This window comes from Carassius carassius, chromosome 47 (genome assembly GCF_963082965.1).
Source record: "Carassius carassius chromosome 47, fCarCar2.1, whole genome shotgun sequence".
Taxonomy (NCBI): domain Eukaryota; kingdom Metazoa; phylum Chordata; class Actinopteri; order Cypriniformes; family Cyprinidae; genus Carassius; species Carassius carassius.
Window position 1 is genome coordinate 4,525,664 of NC_081801.1, and position 22,030 is coordinate 4,547,693.

Consider the following 22,030-nt stretch of genomic DNA (forward strand, 5'->3'; position numbering starts at 1 on the left):
TTAAATAATAAATAACTTGCACATCATTCATCACCTTAGCAGAAATGGCAAAAATACAATGATTAGAGAAAACCATAAAGGCATGATATTCTTTTATTTACAAATTGCAAATTGTCCAGTATGTAACAGCTTTAAAACATTTCAACAGATTTCATAAGATAAATATCACACTAAATATAACACTTTAAATTTCTTCCATCACCACTGGCACTCAGTGATTTCTAAAAGATTTACAAAGCAAATACTGTCTGTATTCTGTCAAGGCAATATTTCCACCATCATTTTGTTTAAAATACACAAGAATCATTTTGTACCACAAAAAAATATGAATTCATTTATTTTCTTTTATTTGATCCAAAATCTTTAAGGAATCTATAAAAACAGTTGTTACCAAAAAAAAAAGAAAAAAAAAAAAAGATAAATTATAAAATAAATGGTTTTAAGAAGTAGCAGCCAATGGTCAAGAATGTAAGCGATAAGAATACACTAAATTCTGCAAGAATTGTACACGTCACTGACGTTCAAAACATAATATGACAAATTTGTTCTGACGAGGTCAAAGCCCCTGATAGGAAAACATTGTGATGATATTTTCAGCTGATCTCTCGAGCCTATCAGAAGAGCAGAAAGGCAGTGGGGTCCTCGCTTTATCCCGAGAGTTTCTCTTCAGCCTGCAGACATCTGAGCACATACAAGATGACCTGGTAGCAGAAAATATATTGTTCCTGGAGAGGAAAAAAAAGCAAATGTTACTCACAAAAAGACAGCAAAAATAACCTTCATTTAAATGCATCATTATAAAGCTGTTACCTCTGTTTGCACCATGCCCTGCCTCTGGAGTCTCATGGTACGGACCACATCTGATACGTCAAACTAATGAGAGGAAATGTATGATTATTACATATAACCTCAATCATCACAAGTAGTTCCTGTGGCTCAGTGATAGAGCATTGCGTTAGCAGCACAAAAACTCATGGGTTCATTTCCCAGGGAACACACATATTGATAAAAAAAAAAAAAAAAAGATGTATAGCCTGAATGCATTGTAAGTCGCTTTGGATAAAAGTGTCTGCTAAATGCATTAATGTAATTTAATGTAAGCATGTGTGTTATATAATTTTGTTATCATTATATTATAGTGCTTAAAGGTGCTTTCATCATTTCCATCCATTTCATTAACTTTTGCCATTTATTTAGTTATTATAAAGTGTTGCCATAAACAGATACCAATATTATTTTACCACTTACATCTACATCTTTACTGATGAGGCCAAGAACCACGTCTATGCAGATGAGCGTTCCTGATCGGCCAATCCCTGCACTGCAGTGGGTGATGATGGGCCCTGATTGGTGGACGTGTCTCATGTAGGAAATGAATGTCAGGAGCTGTTCCGGTTGAGTCGGTGTTCCATGGTCAGGCCAGCCTGTGTAGTTCAGATGAGTGACTCTCTGGATCTCATTAGACTGCAAGAGAAAAATACACATGCAGATTTTTTTTTTATAGAGATATGAGATATGCGTTTCTTTGGCTTAGTGGTAGAGCATTGCGTTAGCCGCGCAAAAGGTAGTGGGTTCAATTCCCAGGGTACGCACATACTGATAAAAACTAAATGCACTGTAAGTCGCTTTGGATAAAAGCGTCTGCTAAACGTATAATTGTAAAATATGAATATATAACTGCCTCTCACCTGGATGTCTTTGACTTCTATGAGGCGTATGACGAAGTTGTCCAGGTGCTGATCTTTGACCAGTGTGATCTGCAGCCGATCGCTCACCATCTCGGGCGAGCGTGGCGTGTCGGGCCAGTACCTCTGACATTTCACCTTCCCCCCCTCCACTTCCTGTGTCATCATGGCGATCACGTTGGACTTCTGCTCCCAAACCATTTGCCAGAAGTCCCCCAGCGTGGTGGGCAGCGGCCCCTGGCATGCGATGTACAGGAAGTTCTCGTCTTTCACGGGCATCTTGATGAAGTTGGCATTGATGTAGCCGCCATCCTTCCCCAGCATGACCCTGGTTGTGTCGACTGAATCAAGAAGAAAAGAGATTCAATAGTCTAATTAATTTGCCTTCATTTCTACAGTGCTTTATATAATACTGATTGTGTCAAAGCAGCTTCACAGAGATAAACAGGAAAATAGTGGAAATCAATTACGGAAATTAACATACAATAAATTCCTGTAGCTCAATTGGTAAAGCACTGTGCTAACAAGCGCAAGGTTGGGGGTTCGATTCCCCGGGAACACATGATATGTAAAAATTGATAGCCTGAATGCACTGTAAGTCGCTTTGGATAAAAGCGTCTGCTAAATGCATACATTTAATTTAATTTAACAATAAAGGTCAGAGAAACACGCATTGTTTATAAAGAAGTGTTTTTCCTAACTCACATGGAATGATGTTCTTGTATCGGTTTTTCTTCTTGTTCTCTTTAGTCTGACCAATCAGACATTCGTCCAAGGGGCGCAAATTCTGAAGGTTCTTTAAAAGAAAACAGATATTTACACATTAAAATGCGGGGTTTGTATCCATATTAGCATCAAAAGCTACATTCATGCCAATTAATAATTAATACTGGCATTCAAAATGTTGGGATCAGCAATATTGTTTAAGGTCTTCTATGCTCATCAAGGCTGCATTTATTTGATCAAAAACACAGTAAAAACATTGTGAAATATTATAATCTTTTAAAATAGCAATTTTTTAAAGATTTATTAAAAAATTAATTTATTCCTGTGATACAAAGCTGAATTTTCAGCATCATTACTCCAGTCTTCAGTGTCACATGATCCTTCAGAAATCATTCTTATTATTTCTTATTATCATCAATGTTGACAACAGTGCTGCCTAATAATTTTATGGAAATACTTTTTTTTTTCCAGAATTCTTTGATGAATAGAAAATTCAAAAGAACAATGTTTGAAATAGACATTTTAGAAACATTATAAATGTCTTTATTGTCACTTCTGATCAATATAATGCATCTTTTCGAAAAAAGTATTCATTTCTGTTAAATTTCTGTTGTGTTAAACTTCTGCACATAAAAATGTTCAAATACGCATGAAATAACTTAAAGCCAGTTTATATTTCTTGTAAGTGAATAAAATGTTCTAATATAAAAAATACAGACTTTCTATACTTGTATAGTACAATGAAATATTTTCTGTACCTCAAACTCTTGGAGAGGAACTTTCTGTTCCAGCAGGCCTCTCATCATGCGGACTATAGTGTTGAGATTAGTGGATGTATAATGACCATCAGGAACCACTTTCACCAGAGGAAGAGACGTCAACTCTTCCTCAGTGACAACTGGTCCATCTGAGAAAGAGAGAGTGAAAATATCAAGTGTAATACTTGCAATGAGACAACCCGGTTCAATGAACAAATCTGAGCTGAAGCTGACTGACCTTCAGTAAATTTAGAGTTGATGTTCTCCATCGGCAGCTCATCACTTCCCCATGTGATCTCATCTTCATCCAGCTGACCCGACGATGACTGCAGTGCACTAAGAAGAGAGAGAGATTTTATCAGAACAAACCTGTTAGATGAAACCCTGCTTGAGGACATATCTGTCAGGGTCAGCCGTTCTTCTAGATCAAACAGTACACCATGAACTAATAAAGCAACATGCAAGCGTAACTACACCAGCAGACATTCATACTGATTTACAGTAAACTTTTGAACAGTAGTGTACTGTACATCCAAACAATATTTAATCTACTCTATACTGTATAAAGTGCTACAATACAGTAAGGACTGTATAAACTACAAAAAGCCTGAATTCAGTCATGTTTACGGAATAGAATGTGTTTCAGAAAATCATGTTGATTAATAATAAAATGCACTGAATTTTACTACACAAACACACATGCTGCTGATGTAAAATAACTCGAAGTCAGATGAAGGTAGATGTAAGAGTCATCTGTAAGTATCTCATGTATTCTGTGTTTATGTGATTCACTGCACAAGGATCGTAGGTGGTGGGCGTGTCCACCGGCGTTTGGGCGGAAGTGATAGTGGCTTATATGTTTTGCTTCACTTTCACCTGGGATAATCAATGGGAGTTTGACACAGAGAGGGAGTGAGCCTGAGAGCGAAGACTTTTCTGTTGACCGCACTTTCACGTGCACGCAGCACTTTATTACTTGGCAACTGCAGTACCAGTTGTATTTTTACATGTTGAAGTAGCCTACAATAAACGTTTTGAAAGGATCATCGATTGGAACTGAGTTTGTGCGCGTCGCAGTGTTTACAGTCTCTCAGGCGTTAGTCTCTCGCGGCTGCAAGATTTCCCCTTTTTTTTTCATTGCCTAGTCTACAGCCGCTACAGTAGAATTATTTTCCTCACCTGACGTTGAGTGGGTCATCAACATTTTCTTCCTGCCACTCAGCCTTCCGAGACGCCTGAAGACAGAATAACATTGCATGTAGTTCAGATAAACAGATGCATTGTTTTAAGTCAATATTATCACTTTAAAGTTATTCACCAAATTATTCACTGTTTCCAAGTCCATTGTTATCATATTGGGTCTTATGAACGCAGTTTGACTGCTGTAAAACTGCAGATATTCAAAGTTTAATTACAGATGGCTGTACCTCTGGGGAGTCTTCCGGCAGAGACGAGCCATCACAGTCTGTGTCCTCTGATAGGTCACCACTTCCTTCTGTTCCCTTCCCTTTCTCTACAGAGCCCATGTCATAGTCTAGAACACACACACACACACAATGGTGATCAAGTAAATACCCCACTCTCACATCTGTGGGTGACATTCAGATGACCCATCTGCCAGAATGATGTGTCATGTGGGGTTATTATAGGTAACTAAAAACACCATATGTCATGACCAAAAATATCAGCACCCTTTGTAAATATGATCAAAGGCAGCTGTGAAAATTTATATGCATTGTTAATCCTCTTGATCTTTTATTTAAAAAATTCACAAAAATGTATTATCCATTGGATAATAAAAATTACAATGGGAGGGAAGTATCATTATGAAATAAATGTTTTTCTCTAATACACATTGGCCACAGTTAATGGCACCCTTTTTTTCAATACTTTTTGAAACCTCCATTTGCCAGTTTAACAGGTCTAAATTTTCTCCTATAATGTCTGAAGAGGTTAGAGAACACCTCACAAGGGATCAGAGACCATTCCTTCATCCAGAATCACCCCAGACCCTTTAGATTCCCAGCTCCATGTTGGTGCTTCTCCTCTTCAGTTAACCACACTCATTTTCTATAGGGTTCAGGTCAGAGGACTGGAATGGCTCTAGCAGAAGCTTGGTTTTGAGCTCCGTGATCCATTTCTGTGTTGTTTTTGAGGTTTGTGTTTGGATTATTGTACGGTTGGAAGATCCAAACATGGCCCATTATAAGATTTCTAACAGTCAGTCACTTACTGATTTTTTTATCTGTTGGTATTTGATAGAATCCATGATGTCATGTATCTAAACAAGATGTCCAGGACCTCCAGCAGAAATATAGGCCCACAACATCAAAAATACAGATGTTTATGTCATTGTACACATGGGGTACTTTTTATCTCTGTGTTCACCAAACCCATCTTGAGTGTTTGCTGCTAAAAAGCTCATTTTTTGTTTCATCTGACCATAAAATCTAGTCCCATCTGAAGTTCTGGTCACGTTTGATAATTGAATATGCTTTAGTTTGTTTTTGGATGAGCTAGGAGAATCTTTCTTGAAACCCTCCGATACAACATGTGGTGATGTAGGTGCTGTTAGACAATTTTTATTAAGGTTTTCTGAACCAGAGACTAAACTATTTTCTGTCTTGAGAGTCTTTAGCCACTCAAACTCTCCTTCTCACCGTGCATTACGACGATATAGACACACGTCCTCTTCCAGGCAGATTCGTAACATTTTAGGTTGATTGGAAATTCTTATGTATTGCCCTGATGGTGGAAATGGGAATTTCCACTGCTCTAGCTCTTTTCTTAAAGCCACTTTACCAATTTGTGAAGCTCAATTATCTTTTGCTGCACATCAGAAATATATTCTTTGGTTTTTCTCATTTTGATAGATAATTAAGGGAATTTGGACTTTGTTTTCCCTCCTCTTAATATTTCTGTGAAACAGGTAGCCATGGCTGGATTATTTCATGTTTATAATCACGCTGGAGTGCTCAAAATTGTGAATATGAATGGGAATATACTTCAGAGATATTTTACTCATAAGAATTTCTAGGGGTGCCAATAATTGTGTCCAACGAGTATTTGAGAAAAAAACTTTATTTCATAATGATATTTCCCCCCATTTTAAATGTTAATATCCAATGAAAGGATACATTTTGGTGAAATTTTTAAATAAAAGATAAAAAGGATTAACAATGCAGATTAATTTTCACAGCCTTCTTTGATCATATTTATCAAGGGTGTCGATATTTTTGGCCATGACTGTATGTATGTATGTATATATATAAATAACTTGACCTTTGCTTGAAATAAAATAAACATCAAGCGAAATCGCTATAATGTGCTTGATAAAACAAATACTTAAAATATTTAATTAACTTAATAAAAATATAGAAATATTTCAAAACTAATGAAAAGTAAAACAAAATTGCTAAAACTAATTAATTATATTAAAATATATACATATAATTAAATATTTTATTTTATTGCTTTGATATTATATTAGTACATTTAAAAATGTATTATATTAAAAAGTAAAGCATAATAAAATATTACAATTAAATGTTATAATAAAATGATTAATGTTTTATAAAACTGAACTAAACTAATTAAACATTTTAATAAAATCTATAGTAGGAACTCAATGATACTAAAATCAGCTGGTCACGTGATCTTTACTGTACAGTACCTATAGGAGGGAGGGGAGGTGGGTTGTTGGTCTTGCTTTGCTCTGATGGCGTCTGGATTTTTGTCTTCACACCACTGTCCTCACTCACATCTGAAACAGATTTTTGCAAGACTAAATTATTGCTCTTTTTTTATGCAATAAAAATACAAAAGTAAACAAACCTTTTATTTAAATAAATTAAAGAACCCTAAAGAATTTTTCTTAAATATTTATTTTAAAGATCTATATATTTAGTAGATAAACATATACATCTACAATAAAGATATTTATTTTGTAAAAAAAATGTTTATTTTATATTACAATTTTATTTATTTTTATTATTTTTATTTTTAAATGTATATTTGAGACTGTTAACTTGCAGGCCGTACCGTTGTTGCCATTTACAACGTTGGATTTAAGAGGCAGAAAGCCCAGGTACGTGTTGGGCATTTGTTCAGGAGGACGGGAGACGATGAGGTGCACCAAGCCTTTAGCTTTACGGATGGTGGTGACGGCTTTAGAGTGAGACACGCCGATCATCAGATCCTCATTGACCTGTACATAAACGCAACCACAGAATTAGCTTTCAGAGCTTGTGTACAATGTACTGCATTTTTCCAAAAACGCTGGTTACGGACCTTCAGTAAACGATCGCCAACTTGCAATGTGCCCGCAGTGTCTGCAGTGCCTCCCGGTGTGATGGACTTCACAAAAATACCCCTCTCTCCACCAATCACAGAAAAGCCCAGGCCCCCTACTGGCGGCTTCTCCAACTGCAGCTTCACAATCTGCTCCTGTAAACACATTAGACCAGAAAAGGGTTAAATAAAGAATTCAGAATGACTGAGATAAGAAAGAGGAGATAAGTTGACAATGAAATCACATTAACAATTCCCATGAATTCAAAGACGAGAGAAGCCTCAATGTTTGCCGCTCGCTGTGGTGTTTCCTAAGAATCGCCTCAAATTCCTCTCACCAGTTCCTCTTGTAGCTCACAGACTGCAGAAATCTGAGCTGTCTGTGTGAGCTGCCTCAGTTTAAATTTCAGGTCGATTGTGTCCCGTCTCACAAGCCACAAAATAACAGCACCCAAACTATAAAATCAAGAAGTTTCTGTTTCTGAAGTCGGTGTATTTAGTGAGAAAACATTCAGCCAGAGCAGCATCGATCAATATTAGCTAATAGTTTACCAGAAGTTCTACAGATCCTTACCTCAGCGGGACAGATACCGGATAGGGCCTCGAATTCATTACGATCGTTGCTATGGAGATAACCTATGATACAAAGAGAGAAATGAGGCCACTGTGTAAATTACTCCGATTACAAGCAGAAGAGTTACAGCACTACGAACTCAAGCATCAGAATTTAACCAAATCACAAGAAATGTAAAGCTATAAGCCAGATATAAACTGGATCATGTGTTATAAAGATTTTACCGTAGTTAAGAGGTGATGTTAGCTTAAAGTCATACAAGAGACAAACATTTTAGAATATAATAGAACTAGGTTAGCATTTCCTGGAGGTTTATAGTTTTAGGTTTTTGCTTTTGCTTGTTTCTGTGTAAATGACCAATGAGAATTCAGTATACAGATTGTAATATATGCAAGAAAGAAGAAACATTGGAATTTTAGCATGCAAATATTATGATGACATCTTCACTGGTGGTTACATTACACCAGCATAACATCAGTTTAAGTCAATGGGTGCTTTACAAACTTAACATTTATTATTTATAGAAATTAATACTTTTATTTAGCAAGGATGCATTAATTTTATTAAAAGTGACAGTAAAGACATTTATAATGTTTCTGTTAAATAAATGCTGTTCTTTTCTACTAAAAAAATTTAAAAATCACAGTTTTCATTAAAATATTAAGCAGCACAACTGTTTTCAACATTGATAATAATAAAAATGTTTTCTAAAGAATTGCTCAAATCAGCATGTGTCTGAAGATTGGTTCATGTGAAAATGATGTGATACTGAGGACTGGATAAATGGAGCAAATCCAGTTTTGCATGACAAGAATTAATCACATGTTAAAATATATTCAAATAGAACACAGTTTGACAATATGACTTGTTTTACTTTATTTTAATCAAATAAATGCAACCTTGGTGAGCATAAAGACAAACAAAAAAAAAGTCATACCGACCCCAAACTATAGGACATTGATTAAATTCTGACAAAAGTGTGCAGTTACTGCTAGTTTAATTCCGTTACACTTACCGTTCATACTCTGCGAGACTTTAGGACTGAGGTTATTGTTTAGTAATGAAATCTGCTCCTCACCCGGAAAAACAGGCTTCCCATCCCTACAGAAATATAGTTAGATAGTGGCATCCGTTTAGAAGTATTACACATTTCCCACAACAACTGACAACAAAGGTCCATCAAAAGTATCTTTCCAACACCTGAAAGTAATATGGATGAACTTCGAAGTGTTTCCGTGAACATGCAGCGAGTCACATCACGCGAGTGACTCACCTGGTGGCTTTGAGACTGAGATTCCTCAGTGACAGCTGCAGGAGTCTGCGGCTCTCGCTCAAGGTCAGATCCTGCGTCGGAGCACCGTTGATGTAATGTATGATATCCAAGTGTCTCAAACTGCCTTCCTCAGAGGCCACGGACCCTGGGATGATGTCCTTTATGTACAGCACGCCCAACCCACTGTCACTTCCTCCATCGAGAACAAGCCCTGCAAGAGACGCCCAGAAAACAAACACTTAACACCATCTTTTTCTTCTTTCTTTTGCTTTTTTGTCAGCAAGCTGAAACGTGACACTCTTATCTGGCTTGTTGTCTATCCCCATGAGCTCATTTTTCCAGTGAAACGCAGGTGGGCTTTGTTTATTCTGATGGATATCTGTGTTTTTGTGTGACCCTGTAAAGCCCCGTTGACCTCTGGTGGTCAAATAATACTAACGTGCCACACAAATTGGTCGAATGCAGCAAAATACACTTATTCAGCAGCATTCTGGGTATTTCTGAGAACACCGAAGGCACTGAGTAGTAAAGAGGATCGGCTTTCATGTACATTGATGTTTCCATTACCTAAGGACTCGTCGTGACACTGAAATATGATGTCGGGGAGGAGGTGGGCCTCTGTTGGGGGTTTGGGAGGTTCAAGGATGCGGCCGACCATGAGGTCCACGACTTTGGGGGCGGCACGCACCAGGTTGACCACCTCGGTGTGATTCATGCCGGACACATCTGTGTTACTGACCTACAGAGGAAGAAGAATGAAGATGCATTATAATGTGTCAAATAAAAACTTTAAAACCAGCTTTTAGTCTGTGTATTGGTTTTATATGGCAGTGTGCTGATAAAAGCCTATGAAATTAACCCTTTAGCAGAAATACCAAACAGAAAAGGGACTCAAAGTAAAAGACTCTTGTTTCCAGGGGAGTTTGGAAATGTTCGTCCAATATAATACTCTCTAAAATCAGAAGGTATGCTACCTACCAGGGTTATTATAGTTAACTAAAACTAAAAACATTAAAAAGGCCTTTTTATTCTTTGAAATGTAATAAACATGAACTGAAATAAAATATTATAAAAATTAATTTACATAAATATATGTTCAAAATATTTTATTTTTATAAACATTTTTCTTTTTTCATTTAGTTAAATTTGAAGTAAAATAAAGACTTAAAATTAAAATGTGTATATATATATATATATATATATATATAGAGAGAGAGAGAGAGAGAGAGAGAGAGAGAGAAATTTCAATTTTATATTAAATACAAATACAAATATTAAATACAAAAGATTTCTCAAATAAATGTTCCCTAAAAATAATTACTTTCAGTTGTAATAATTTCACAATTTGACTGTTTTTTCAGTATTTTTGATCAAATAAATGCAGGGATTTCCTTTAAAAATTAATAATGCTAGTGATATTTATTTTTTAATGGTAGTATGAAATTATGGAAATAATTTATTGAAATGCCTGAAAACTATTTAAATATTTCAATAATTATTTTTTTGTGATGATGTACTGTTTTCTATGTAAAAAAAAAAGATATTTGTATGATTTTCTGTAACTGGATCTATCAAGTTTTCAACATTTCTGTAAAGCTAGACAACAGTAAAGATTCTTGGCGACGCGGTACCATTATCATGCGATCCCCTGGACGCAGTCGGCCGTCTTCTTTAGCAGGGTCCTGGATAATTTCATGAATGTAGCAATTGTTGTCGTTCCCTTTAGTAAGGGTGAAACCTAGACTTCCTTTATCAGACTTCACCAGAGAAACCTTCAGCTCCACCTCCTGTAATGACAAACAGTCCTGTCTTTATCACAACACAAAAGTCACACTTTGGATCTATAACACATGCAGGAAATTCCATCAGGAATACTCTAAAGAAGGTCATTTGGATTAAATAGGTCGAGCGTATGTAATGCTAACGGTCACTCACAGGAATGAACTCGTCCTGCTGGCCATGATCTGGCAAAAAGAGGTTATCCAGGTTTGGCAGTGGTGGAGGAAGAGGATCTGGACTGGGGCTCAGGATCCCAATCTCAGGCAGGGCTGGAGAAGATGACACACCAACTGCAGAACTGTCCAAATCACTGGATGAAGATGATGAAAGGAGGCCACAGAGAGGAAATGGAACATAATTAATAAACCTGCATTCTGCAACATATATGGAAAAAAGGTGAGGTGATCCATCTAAAACAGGGAATAAATTGATTTTATTATATGACATTTTTGTGTTTTCTTGTAATTCTTAAAAAAAAATAAAAAATGTATATATGTATGTATGTATATATATATATATATATATATATATATATATATATATATATATATATATATATATATATACACACACACACAGTACAGACCAAAAGTTTGGAAACATTACTATTTTTAATGTTTTTGAAAGAAGTTTCTTCTGCTCATCAAGCCTGCATTTATTTGATCAAAAATACAGAAAAACTGTAATATTGTGAAATATTATTACAACTTAAAATAATAGTTTTCTATGTGAATATACTTAAAAAAAAAAAAAAATTATTCCTGTGATGCAAAGCTGAATTTTCAGCATCATTACTCCAGCCTTCAGTGTCACATGTAACATCCAGTCTATCACATGATCATTTAGAAATCATTCTAATATTCTGATTTATTATGAGTGTTGGAAACAGTTCTGCTGTCTAATATATTTGATGAATCAAAGGTTACAAAGAACTGCATTTATTCAAAATAAAAATAAAAATTCTAATAATATATATTCTAATAATATATTTTCTTTACTATCACTTTTTATCAATTTAACACTTCCTTGCTGAATAAAAGTATTGATTTTATTTAAAAAAAAACAAAGAAAAAAATTACTGACCAGTAGTGTATATTGTTATTACAAAATATTTATATTTTAAAAACATAGCTTCTTTTTTTTTTTTTTTTTACTTTTTATTCATCAAAGTATCCTAAAAAAGTATCACATGTTCTGAAAAAATATTAAGCAGCAGAACTGTTTCCAACTTTGATAATGAATCATCATATTAGAACGATTTCTAAAGGATCATGTGATAATTAATCCTAAAATTTTTGCTTTGCATCACAGAAATAAATGATAATTTAAAGTATAATAAATGTAAAAACAATTATTTTAAATTGTAATAATATATCACAATATTACATTTTTTTCTGTATTTTTGATCAAATAAATGCAGGCTTGATGAGCAGAAGAAACTTCTTTCAAAAACGTTAAAAATAGTAATGTTTCCAAACTTTTGGTCTGTACTGTATATATATAAAATGCTTAATTTAAAAAGCTTTGAGAAAAAAAAACAAACAACTGATGTTAAATAAAGTTAACGAAAAACCTTTATAAGATCGACCTTGAAACTAAGAAACACAAAAATGTAATAAAAATGTTACATTAAAAACAACAAAGAAAATAAATGCTTTATGAGATTGAAGACATTGAAATCAAGCAAAATAAATCTTAAAGGAAACTGGTCAAACTTGCATTTGTTTACATATTAATAGTTACTAAAACACATTGACTGTTCCTGTTATTTAATTATTTTCACTTCTGCTCATAAGATTGTCAGAGCAAACTTCAGTCACAAGAAGCCACGTCGATCTTTATATACAGACCTCTATCATACTGCATGCATCAGTGCAAACAAGTGTTTCACCGCTGCTGAGTCACATGACACTCCCACAGGAGAGAATTAGCTCTGTCACACCTCAACTCCTGGGCCCAATTATATTAAACAACCAAGTTTGCTTATTCAAGAACAGCATTTACTTCTAAAAGACTTGTTTAGACTGACAAAGCCAAGTTATTAGAGGCTCTTACATGCAAGCACATATATTAACGAAAAAAACATTTGTCTTTATGCTTTAAGAATATATTTCTGACCTTCTGCTGGCATCCGGTGTAGACATTGACTGTCTGGGTGAGTAATAAGCTGATCGTACGGTGTCGTCCATATTGGCCTCGTCTGAGAGTCTTCCCATGGGAGTCTGGTAGACACTCCGGTCCCAGGCTTGACTGGCCTGCTCCAGGTTGGTGGGGCTGAAGGCCTCCTCCAGCTCTTCGTTGTCTGTGCTGTCACTGTAACTGTCCCTGCGACTGGGCGACTTCAGCATCAGCTTCTCCAGAGCCTCCTCCACAGCACCCACCCCTCGAGGGTGCTCCGTCTGAGACGGGGAGCTCGTCTTGGCATCAGGCTGGGGCTTGGGACAGGGTTTTTTTCGTGGGTAGGGTAGGGGAGTCTGGGGAGGGTCAATGTTAGATTTTATTTTAAAAATGTACAATATCCCAAAACAGGTAGGCTGTTAAAGGCCGTGTTTCAGGGTTAATTTTTTAACGAATTTGTGCAATTTGCTTGTTGGTAATAAACATTTAAACTGTTATCCATTGTATTTTATGTTGTTGGGTATCACAAAACGGAATATAATACGAAAAAGTAGGTACTATCTTACAGCCATCTCTTTTCCCCCACAATGCATTGCATCACATCACGTTGGGGAGAGAATTTACCAATGCCCGCCTTGAGAGCATTGAGAGTGACTAGATAGAGACGAGTAGTAGACGAGAGTATTCAGATAGCGCAGATTATAGATAAATAGATAAATACATAGATATAGATAGATAGATAGATAGACTACATATATATATAGATAGATAGACAGACAGACAGACAGATAGATAGATATTGACCAACAGCGACCCAAACGCACTCACAAGCTTTTCAGCGCAGTTTCCATGGGACGACACCCACACAAGCACCTGCCAAACACAGCGACAGACACACAGCTACGTTTGCAACAACATTTTCACCGGAGGAAGAGATAAACGCTTAGAAACGTCCATATAGCTAGCAGGATGCCTTCTATTTCTAGATGACAAAGACAACGTTTACCAGTTCTACGACACTATGACAAAGGTTACCGGTACTTATCTGAACTAATGTCATGATCACTGCCACTAGATATAAAGAAAACGTTGATTTTTCACTCTGTACTACTCAATGACAGTTACGCAAAACTTTCTGAGTGCAAGGAATTGTGACTAGATTATTTATTTTATTGCAACGTTACATTGACCTAAAATCGTTTTTTCAACGTGTACCACTTGCATAAGCACTGCATCCGTAGGCAGAATTATCCGTAGGGGCTGTCATTGTTGTTTCGCGTGCTGTGTGACCTCGGAACTCAGAGTACATTGATCTAGTACGAGACACGAGTTCACGGCTGGGAAGTCACGAGTTTGATTGCCGTTCCAGTGCACTTTCACGGGTTAAAGGTTGGAAAAACACGGGTTACAGGTTGCCTGGAGCGCGGCATCATACTAGACTGAGGCTACCTTTCCTCGACTTCTCCCCAACGTGACGTCATCGCAGAGTTGCGTAAAAAAAAAGTTAATACCAAAAACTTAAAAAATAAGTCTTTATGACCATTTTTGAGACATTTTAAAAATGATATACATATCTTGAGTGATTTATGTACCCATTAATCGAAAGTGGTGGTTAACCTGCAACATGGCCTTTAATGTAAAAATTGAGGTGGATCACTGGAGAGTTACTGAGATAGCAAAATAAAAAAAAGAAATATATTTAATAAAAGTTTTAATAAAATGTTAAAAATAAATGAACACTAAAATAAACACTAAAACCCTAAGCCTAAATATTAATTAAAATACTTATATCGTCAAAATAGTCATAAAATAAATCTTTAAACTCGGTACAACTCAAGATAAAAAAAAACAATAATATCCTCAATGAAATATAATACTCAAACTTAATAAAATAATAAAAATAATAAAAGTTAATAATAATAATAAAATAATAATGAATAAAGCAATCAACCTAATAATAAATAAAAATTAAATGCTCAAAATAAAATAAAAATTAAAATAACCCTAAATACAAAAAAACAATCAATAAATAAATAATTGTTCTAATTAACAAAACACAAATTAAGACTTTTTTTTTTTTTTTTTTTACATATAATTACATAAAAATGCTTAAAATAAATAAAAACAATATACTCAAAATAAAACACTTGAGATATATATATTATTATAATATATATATTATTTTTTTTAAATCTATAATATTTCATAAAATGGAAAGCTGTCTTTTGTGGTAACGCTACCTTTATCATGGGATATGTGTAGCTGTAATTTGAATAGTCTTTTCCTGATATTCTTGAGTGAAAACCAAGCAATATTTTCCTTTAGATAAAGAAACATGATGCATGGATGTGAAATATGATGAGTGAGATGAAAACTACAAGTCTTACTTTAAAGGCAGGGTCAATCTCAGGTAAGACCCCTGGTGCAGGTCTACACAAGTGAAGGGTCACCTCCTGTCCTGTGCCCCTCAGGGCAGAGATCACCTCCTGACAAACACCACAGAAGAAAAGACATGCTTTAATAACACTATTCTGTGTTTGGATTTTTACTCTTTCGTTGTAAACATTACTTAAATCCTCACAGACTGAAGTAAAGGGTTAACGCACATGTTGTGACAGTCCTTTGAGTGACGTCTGATTGACACGTACAATAACGTCCCCCACTTCGATGCAGCCACTTTCAGCTGCTGGCTGCCCTGGAAACAGTTTCTTGACCCGGACCATGCTGGAGCCCACAGGCTCTCCGGGAACGTTCTCCTCCCGGCTGAAGCTAAAGCCCAGACCGGACGTGTTCTTCAGCAAACCCACATTAAAAGTGTTGTCTGGAGGGGGTAAACGAGAAAGAGGACAACGATTTACTCTTCCAAAGTTCAAAAACTAGCTCACATGTTTAACCACTGGCACATTTTAATATGTTCGTCAACAAGTGTGTTGATTCCAGCTCATACCTGGTGTAATGAAGTTGTATTCTGCTTTCTTTGGTGGTGGTGGTGGTGGTGGTGATGGTGGCGCTTCCTCCACAGCTGCGTTCTGAGGTTCAGAAGCACCTTGCCGAGTCAGAGGGGCATGAATGCTGTCTTTCGGGGGGTGACCTTTCTCCATCAACAGATGCACCACCTAGACAGTGGGAATTTATTAAGAACAAAAAACATGGTAGACTTTCAGAGAATCGCAGTCCTCTAGGGGGCGCAATTCAGCATCAGACCCAGAGTTCTCACCTGGCCAGTATCTCTCAACATCTCTACTGCCTGCTTGTGAGATGCTCCTTCAAGACTCTTCCCATTCACTGCCACCACACGATCGCCTGTACAACACAAAATCAACACAGGCTCACGTAATTGTCATTTTGGTAATGTGATAAAAAAATTACAGAAAAAAATTATGTTATTATTTCATTTATATAACACTATATTATATAATCCTGTCCTTACTGCTTGCCCTAGGTAGGGTTGTGGGAAGTAAATTTGCATTAATATAATTATTATTTTTTTAAAATAAATTATCTAACATTATACAATTGTATATTGATGATGTCTTTGTAATATTTGCATAATGAATTTTGAATTGCCTTTTTTCTTTAATATGTTTGCATACTGAATTTTCATTGGCTTTTTTATAATGAAAGCAAGAAAATGAACCTTTTTATTCTATTATATTACATTATTTAAAAAGGATTGTAGCCCAGATTCTAAAACAAATATTTTTATTTATTTATTTTTATTTTGTTTTATTTGCATCACAGCATTATTTCTAAAATGGAAATGTAAAATATCTGGACACATTGCTTATGTATGATTTTTTTTTTATACAATCTATATAATTGAATACAAGTAGTACAATGACATATACTTAAAAATGTGTTTAAATTATTAATTTTACCTTTCTTTAACCTCCCATCCAGCTCAGCTGCTCCTTTAGGAATCACACCTTTGACATATATCCCTCCATGCCTCAGTGCAGTGTTTGATCCACCCTGAGACAGACAAACAGGTTACTATACCCATATAGAAAAGCATCATGGGAAAGAATGCCTATGATCTGTGTTCTGGATCTATTAAGAAATCAACTGGACATGCTCATTTTATATTTTGTAGGTTATTAGTAAAGCATTTTCAAATGATGATGATTAAACCATTTAATAAAATCAACATCCATTCTAACAATCGAAGCAAACCACTTGATTTCTTGAGCTGATGATTAATGCAATTTCATTGCAGTATTCAGATTTTCCAAAAAAAAAAAAAAAGAAAGAAAGAAATCAAAGTCACAAGGTCTGCATAACACCACGTGCTTTTGAATCTCAAAAAAGATCACTGTAAAATCAAACCACAGACAAGTGAATGCAAATCCATGCAGGCATTAGTGCTTCTGTTATGAACACAATAAAACTGTAAATGTGGGCATGTTGCCGTACATGTTTCTGCACTTTGCTGTACCTACGGTGTTTCAGCTTTACCGTTAGAGAAGGAGCCAATTCAAATGCCTGTAAAAATCTGCATGCAAATAGCCAAATCTACTTTCCCAAAGTTGAAGCCAAGTGAGGAGCTTCAGAAAGGAGCGAGGGCTAAGGGTACAAAAACAACCACACACACACACACGCACACAAAAAGTAAGTTAAAGGGAAGCAAAGGAGGAAAAAAAAGAGAGAGCGGAAACCTTTCCGAACAGTACCGTGACACTAATGCCCAGACTGCTGTCTATTTTGGACAGCTCAACGTCAAATAGATCTCCAGGCTGGAGGCTATTGACTTCTGGGCTACTAGCACTTAAAGTCTCCGTGACGATGTTGGGAGAAACCCCCTGTAAATAGAGAAGAGCTGGGTAAATACAAGGCCATGCACAGCCGTACACATGCAAGGTTCAAGGGGTCAGAGGTTATGGCGTTGACATGCAAAACTGCATTGCATTTACATTCAGAAATGCAATTGGTCAGAAAGGGAGCGAGGGGCGGTTGCAAGCAGTTAGAATGTTTTCAGTAATATTTGACATTTGTGTGAATCTGAGGTGTATGTATTGAACCTAAAGAGTGATTTTAGCTTTTCAAGGGAAAAATAAGAAATCTAAGAAATGTAGAACTGATAAATATGAAATTCAGTATGTGATGTACTAACCCGGAGTGACAAGTGAGTTTTTGAACTACAGATGACAAGAAAGTTTCGCAGTCACTTAGCTGCGATATTTAGCACTGCCCATATTGAATTTCCATTGGTCCAGTTTTCATTTCCACTGGTTTCATGTGCCTTCTATGGAGTTCAGGGTCAGTAAATCATTTTTTAAATCTAATGAATTTAAGTTTTATTCTGCAAGGGTGCATAAAACGTTTAAAAAATGAAGGTATTTATGTTCAAAAAAAGTTGTATTTTAAAAATCATCTGGGTTTCCACAAGAATATTAAGTAGAACAACTTTTTTCAACACTGATCATAATTAGAAATGTTTCTTGAGTAACAAATCAGCATATGCGAATCATTTCTGATTAATCATGTGACACTGCAGACTGATGTAACGACGCTGAAAATTCAGCTTTGCTTCACAGAAATAAATTACACCTCAAAATATATTAAAATAGAAAACAGTTATTTTAAATTGCAATATTATTTCACAATATAACCGTTTTTACTGTGTTTTTGTTCAAATAAATGCAGCCTTGGTGAGCATTAAAGTCATTTTTCATAAACATTTAAAAAATCGTACTGACCCCAAACTTGGCTTAAGTACCTCATTCAATGCAAGTCTATGGGATGCTGGAATTGCTTAGAAAGGCAATAAAACACAAGGTATCATCCATGTCTGTAACCCAAATGGGACAGGAATTTGACATCCCTAATCCTAGAACAACTAATAGTTTTAAGGAGGTTTTCCTCGGCAAGTGCCACAAAACATATTGAATTCATTGTTAAAAACCTGTCTGATTGCTAGGACACAATGTAAATGTGAAACAGGCTAGAAAATCATGAATTATGTTCTACATCTGATCAAATGTAGGGAACTCCAAGGAGGGATGCAATGAGCAAGGGAGAACTGTCCTATTTATTCCAAAAAAAAAAGAAAGCTATTTAATATTTTATGTGAAGATTAAGCATCTTAAAAAGCACACATCTCAAAGTTCATATCAAACAGATGCTGACTAGAAACTCAAAACGTTGAGGTGAGAGTCAAAGTTCACTTAAATCACTACAGAGACTGGTTCTACCTTCTTAGTCTTATGTTTCTCTTGGCTAATTGAGTATGTATCTTCATCCATGTCCGAATCCCCTCTGTCTGAGTACTCCTGCTCTTTAGGAACGTCTGGCACTTTGAAGTTTCTGGTTTTAGGAGGTAAAGCTGGTGGTGTAGCTTCAACAAAGGGTTTACTGTCAGTGGCGAGCGACTGCGCGGGTGCGGGAGCATCAGTGGGAATGTTGCGATGGAATCCATTGAGATTTGTTTGCAGGAGGCTGGCACTCTCGGTCCTGGAGTCCTGCAAACTGATGCTCCCCTGTCGAACGGACTGAGGCGGAGATGCTTTGCTGGAGACAGGAGGAGGACTTGGGGAGCGTGTATAATCTTCAGCGGAAGAGTCCACATCTACTTCCTGATTTTGTGTGACTGATTTAAAGTGATGGATTCCTGAAGGAGAGTCTAAGAGAGGCAAAAAGAGGCTCATTTATTGTATTGTCATCTAAATAATATAAATACTCAAGAAAGACCTATTCTCAGCAATATTCAGGTGGAATCTTGCTGCATTGTGCATATAGCTGCAAAAATATAGTTTCCATTACCTGGAAACAGTCTCTCTTTAGGTTGAGAGACCACCAGTGTGACATCATCAGGGGCGTCCTGCAGAATCTCCACCACAGTGTCATGTGACAGGCTCTCCACAATGACATCATTCACACTCAACAACCGGTCACCTTCAGGAAATGCACGAATGTGGCGTTAACAACCTTACCCTGAACCATACAAATTCTTTAAATAATTCTGGAATTTAGTTATTATAGTCAACTAAAACAAAACCACATAAAATACATTTTTGCTATAAATATTAATGAAAACAAAAAATGTTGTGAAATGTATGTGAAATACACATTAATAAAGGCTGTTTTGACATTTTACAAAAAAAATCAAAAACAAGAAAAAAGTTAAACTTAATTGAGAGTTTAAAATTGTTCACAGTGGTATGTTCAAAGATTTCTGAAACTGTTTACGGGAATAAAACAATTCCAGAATTATGGGATTATGTGAAAGCAATCCTTACATTTTCTAAACGTATTCTAAAAACATTTGTAAATTATTGCACAGTAATTTAAAGTATTACAAACAATAGTTTGTGATAATAGTTCTTTGACCATCTCCACTAAAACGGATGATGCTTCCAACCATAAGATTCAAAGAATGACATCTAAAGAAAGAATCAAGGGTGAAAGCAGCAGTCTCCAGTTTCATACCTGGTTTCAGACAGCCGTTGATATCTGCTGGTCCACCTGGTGTGATGGAGCTGATGATGGTGCCCAGGTCCTGACGGCCAGAACTCTCTCCGCCTACGACCTGAAAGCCTGAGCGCAACACAAACCACACACTTCATTCTACTGTGTGCCACTACAAAAATACACATTTCCAAAGAGTCAAAGATGTCTAACTGAAACTGTCATTTGTGCATATACTAAATGTACTTGTACCACCTTTTATTCAGGCTGAATACCTATAAGATATTTCAGTCACCTTCTGAGGCGGATGTAAAACAGCACATTCTGCCAGAGCTCTGCACTCTATAACACTACGCTTTATTCCTGTCACAGTCATGTGTGTGTGTTAGAGAGAGAAAGATGTTCTGATAATCCAGACGTTTAACAGCATTTCTCTCTCAGCTGAGTTCCATTCTGTCTTGTTACTCACCCAGCCCATACTTGACGTCTTTCTTCAGATTTACGGTCTGTATCTCTCTCTCTGGGGAGGGTAAGGCATGTACTTTCTTCTTCAGGGAGTCTGTGGGTGGAAAACAGCAGAGGGGAAGAGGTTTGGGTTTTAAAACAGAGCGAGTTCATTCATACATAAACACTTTGTTTTAATTAATAACAGCCAGTGTTATTAAGGTTAATCCAAAGAACACAATTAAAACATTTAAGTCCTGTTAACAGATTTATACTTTCAAAATGAAAAAAAACTATCTCTCTCTACAGACCACAATGATCTTTTATTTCTTTTCAAAGGGGCCATATAGTATGTTTGTACACAGTGTACACTTTGTACACACACACACACACACACACATCATTTTAGATTACACTTAATATTTCCATAATGCAGCATTACTCAACAATTGTGCTTGTCTTCACTGACTCATTAAAATCAATCAATCAATCAATCAAAACTAAATGCTATTAGTACTATTTTAACTACTATTAAATAAACCTGATTAATAAAAACTGATTACTGATTTAAATTATTTTTAAAATTTCTGTTTTCATTTGAGAGAGTTTTAGTAATTGTGTTTTTAGTAGTTTTTTGCTAAATATGTCCATGTAGTTTTTATTCATTTGTATTTCAGTTTTTAATTTGAGTTATTTTGAGTAATTATATAATTAATTTAAATTAAAATGAGATGCTGTAAAACCCTTAAAAATGTAATTAACATTTATTTTATTTGAAGTAATCTAAATTTTGATTAATGCTTTTAATTTTAGTTTCAGTTAACTATAATTTTAGTTGACTTACTTTTTATTTGACAATTTTAAATCTACTGAGATATGATGCTTTATATACATTTGGTAAAACAGTAAATTTATTAATCTCATATTTAAAAATAAGTAACTATACAATGTACAAAATTAATTTCTATGTGTGAAACAT

The 22,030-nt window shown here is 35.6% G+C and overlaps 1 protein-coding gene across 3 annotated transcripts in view; it reads right to left on the reverse strand.

Moving 5' to 3' along the window:
* Nucleotides 1-423: 423 nt before the first annotated feature.
* LOC132130912 (tyrosine-protein phosphatase non-receptor type 13-like) overlaps nt 424-22,030 on the reverse strand; it is a 70,267-nt gene continuing 48,660 nt past the window's right edge. Inside the window, exons 21-49 of one of the 3 annotated variants that reach the window (XM_059542786.1) lie at nt 21,077-21,166; nt 20,629-20,736; nt 19,963-20,094; nt 19,395-19,822; nt 17,874-18,002; nt 17,082-17,175; nt 16,421-16,506; nt 16,151-16,319; nt 15,810-16,024; nt 15,591-15,689; nt 13,204-13,559; nt 11,242-11,395; nt 10,938-11,093; nt 9,874-10,045; nt 9,307-9,517; nt 9,049-9,134; nt 8,034-8,095; nt 7,460-7,615; nt 7,211-7,376; nt 6,843-6,932; nt 4,597-4,703; nt 4,349-4,404; nt 3,408-3,505; nt 3,170-3,318; nt 2,391-2,481; nt 1,689-2,026; nt 1,249-1,464; nt 811-873; nt 424-725 (exon numbers count right to left, since the gene is read on the reverse strand). In XM_059542786.1, the coding sequence (XP_059398769.1) occupies nt 648-725; nt 811-873; nt 1,249-1,464; nt 1,689-2,026; nt 2,391-2,481; nt 3,170-3,318; nt 3,408-3,505; nt 4,349-4,404; nt 4,597-4,703; nt 6,843-6,932; nt 7,211-7,376; nt 7,460-7,615; nt 8,034-8,095; nt 9,049-9,134; nt 9,307-9,517; nt 9,874-10,045; nt 10,938-11,093; nt 11,242-11,395; nt 13,204-13,559; nt 15,591-15,689; nt 15,810-16,024; nt 16,151-16,319; nt 16,421-16,506; nt 17,082-17,175; nt 17,874-18,002; nt 19,395-19,822; nt 19,963-20,094; nt 20,629-20,736; nt 21,077-21,166 (4,355 nt within the window). In that variant the 3' untranslated portion in view covers nt 424-647. Of the gene's footprint in view, nt 726-810; nt 874-1,248; nt 1,465-1,688; nt 2,027-2,390; nt 2,482-3,169; nt 3,319-3,407; nt 3,506-4,348; nt 4,405-4,596; nt 4,704-6,842; nt 6,933-7,210; nt 7,377-7,459; nt 7,616-8,033; nt 8,096-9,048; nt 9,135-9,306; nt 9,518-9,873; nt 10,046-10,937; nt 11,094-11,241; nt 11,396-13,203; nt 13,560-15,590; nt 15,690-15,809; nt 16,025-16,150; nt 16,320-16,420; nt 16,507-17,081; nt 17,176-17,858; nt 18,003-19,394; nt 19,823-19,962; nt 20,095-20,628; nt 20,737-21,076; nt 21,167-22,030 lie in introns of all 3 variants that reach the window. The other 2 variants (XM_059542785.1, XM_059542787.1) reach the window with 2 other exon arrangements.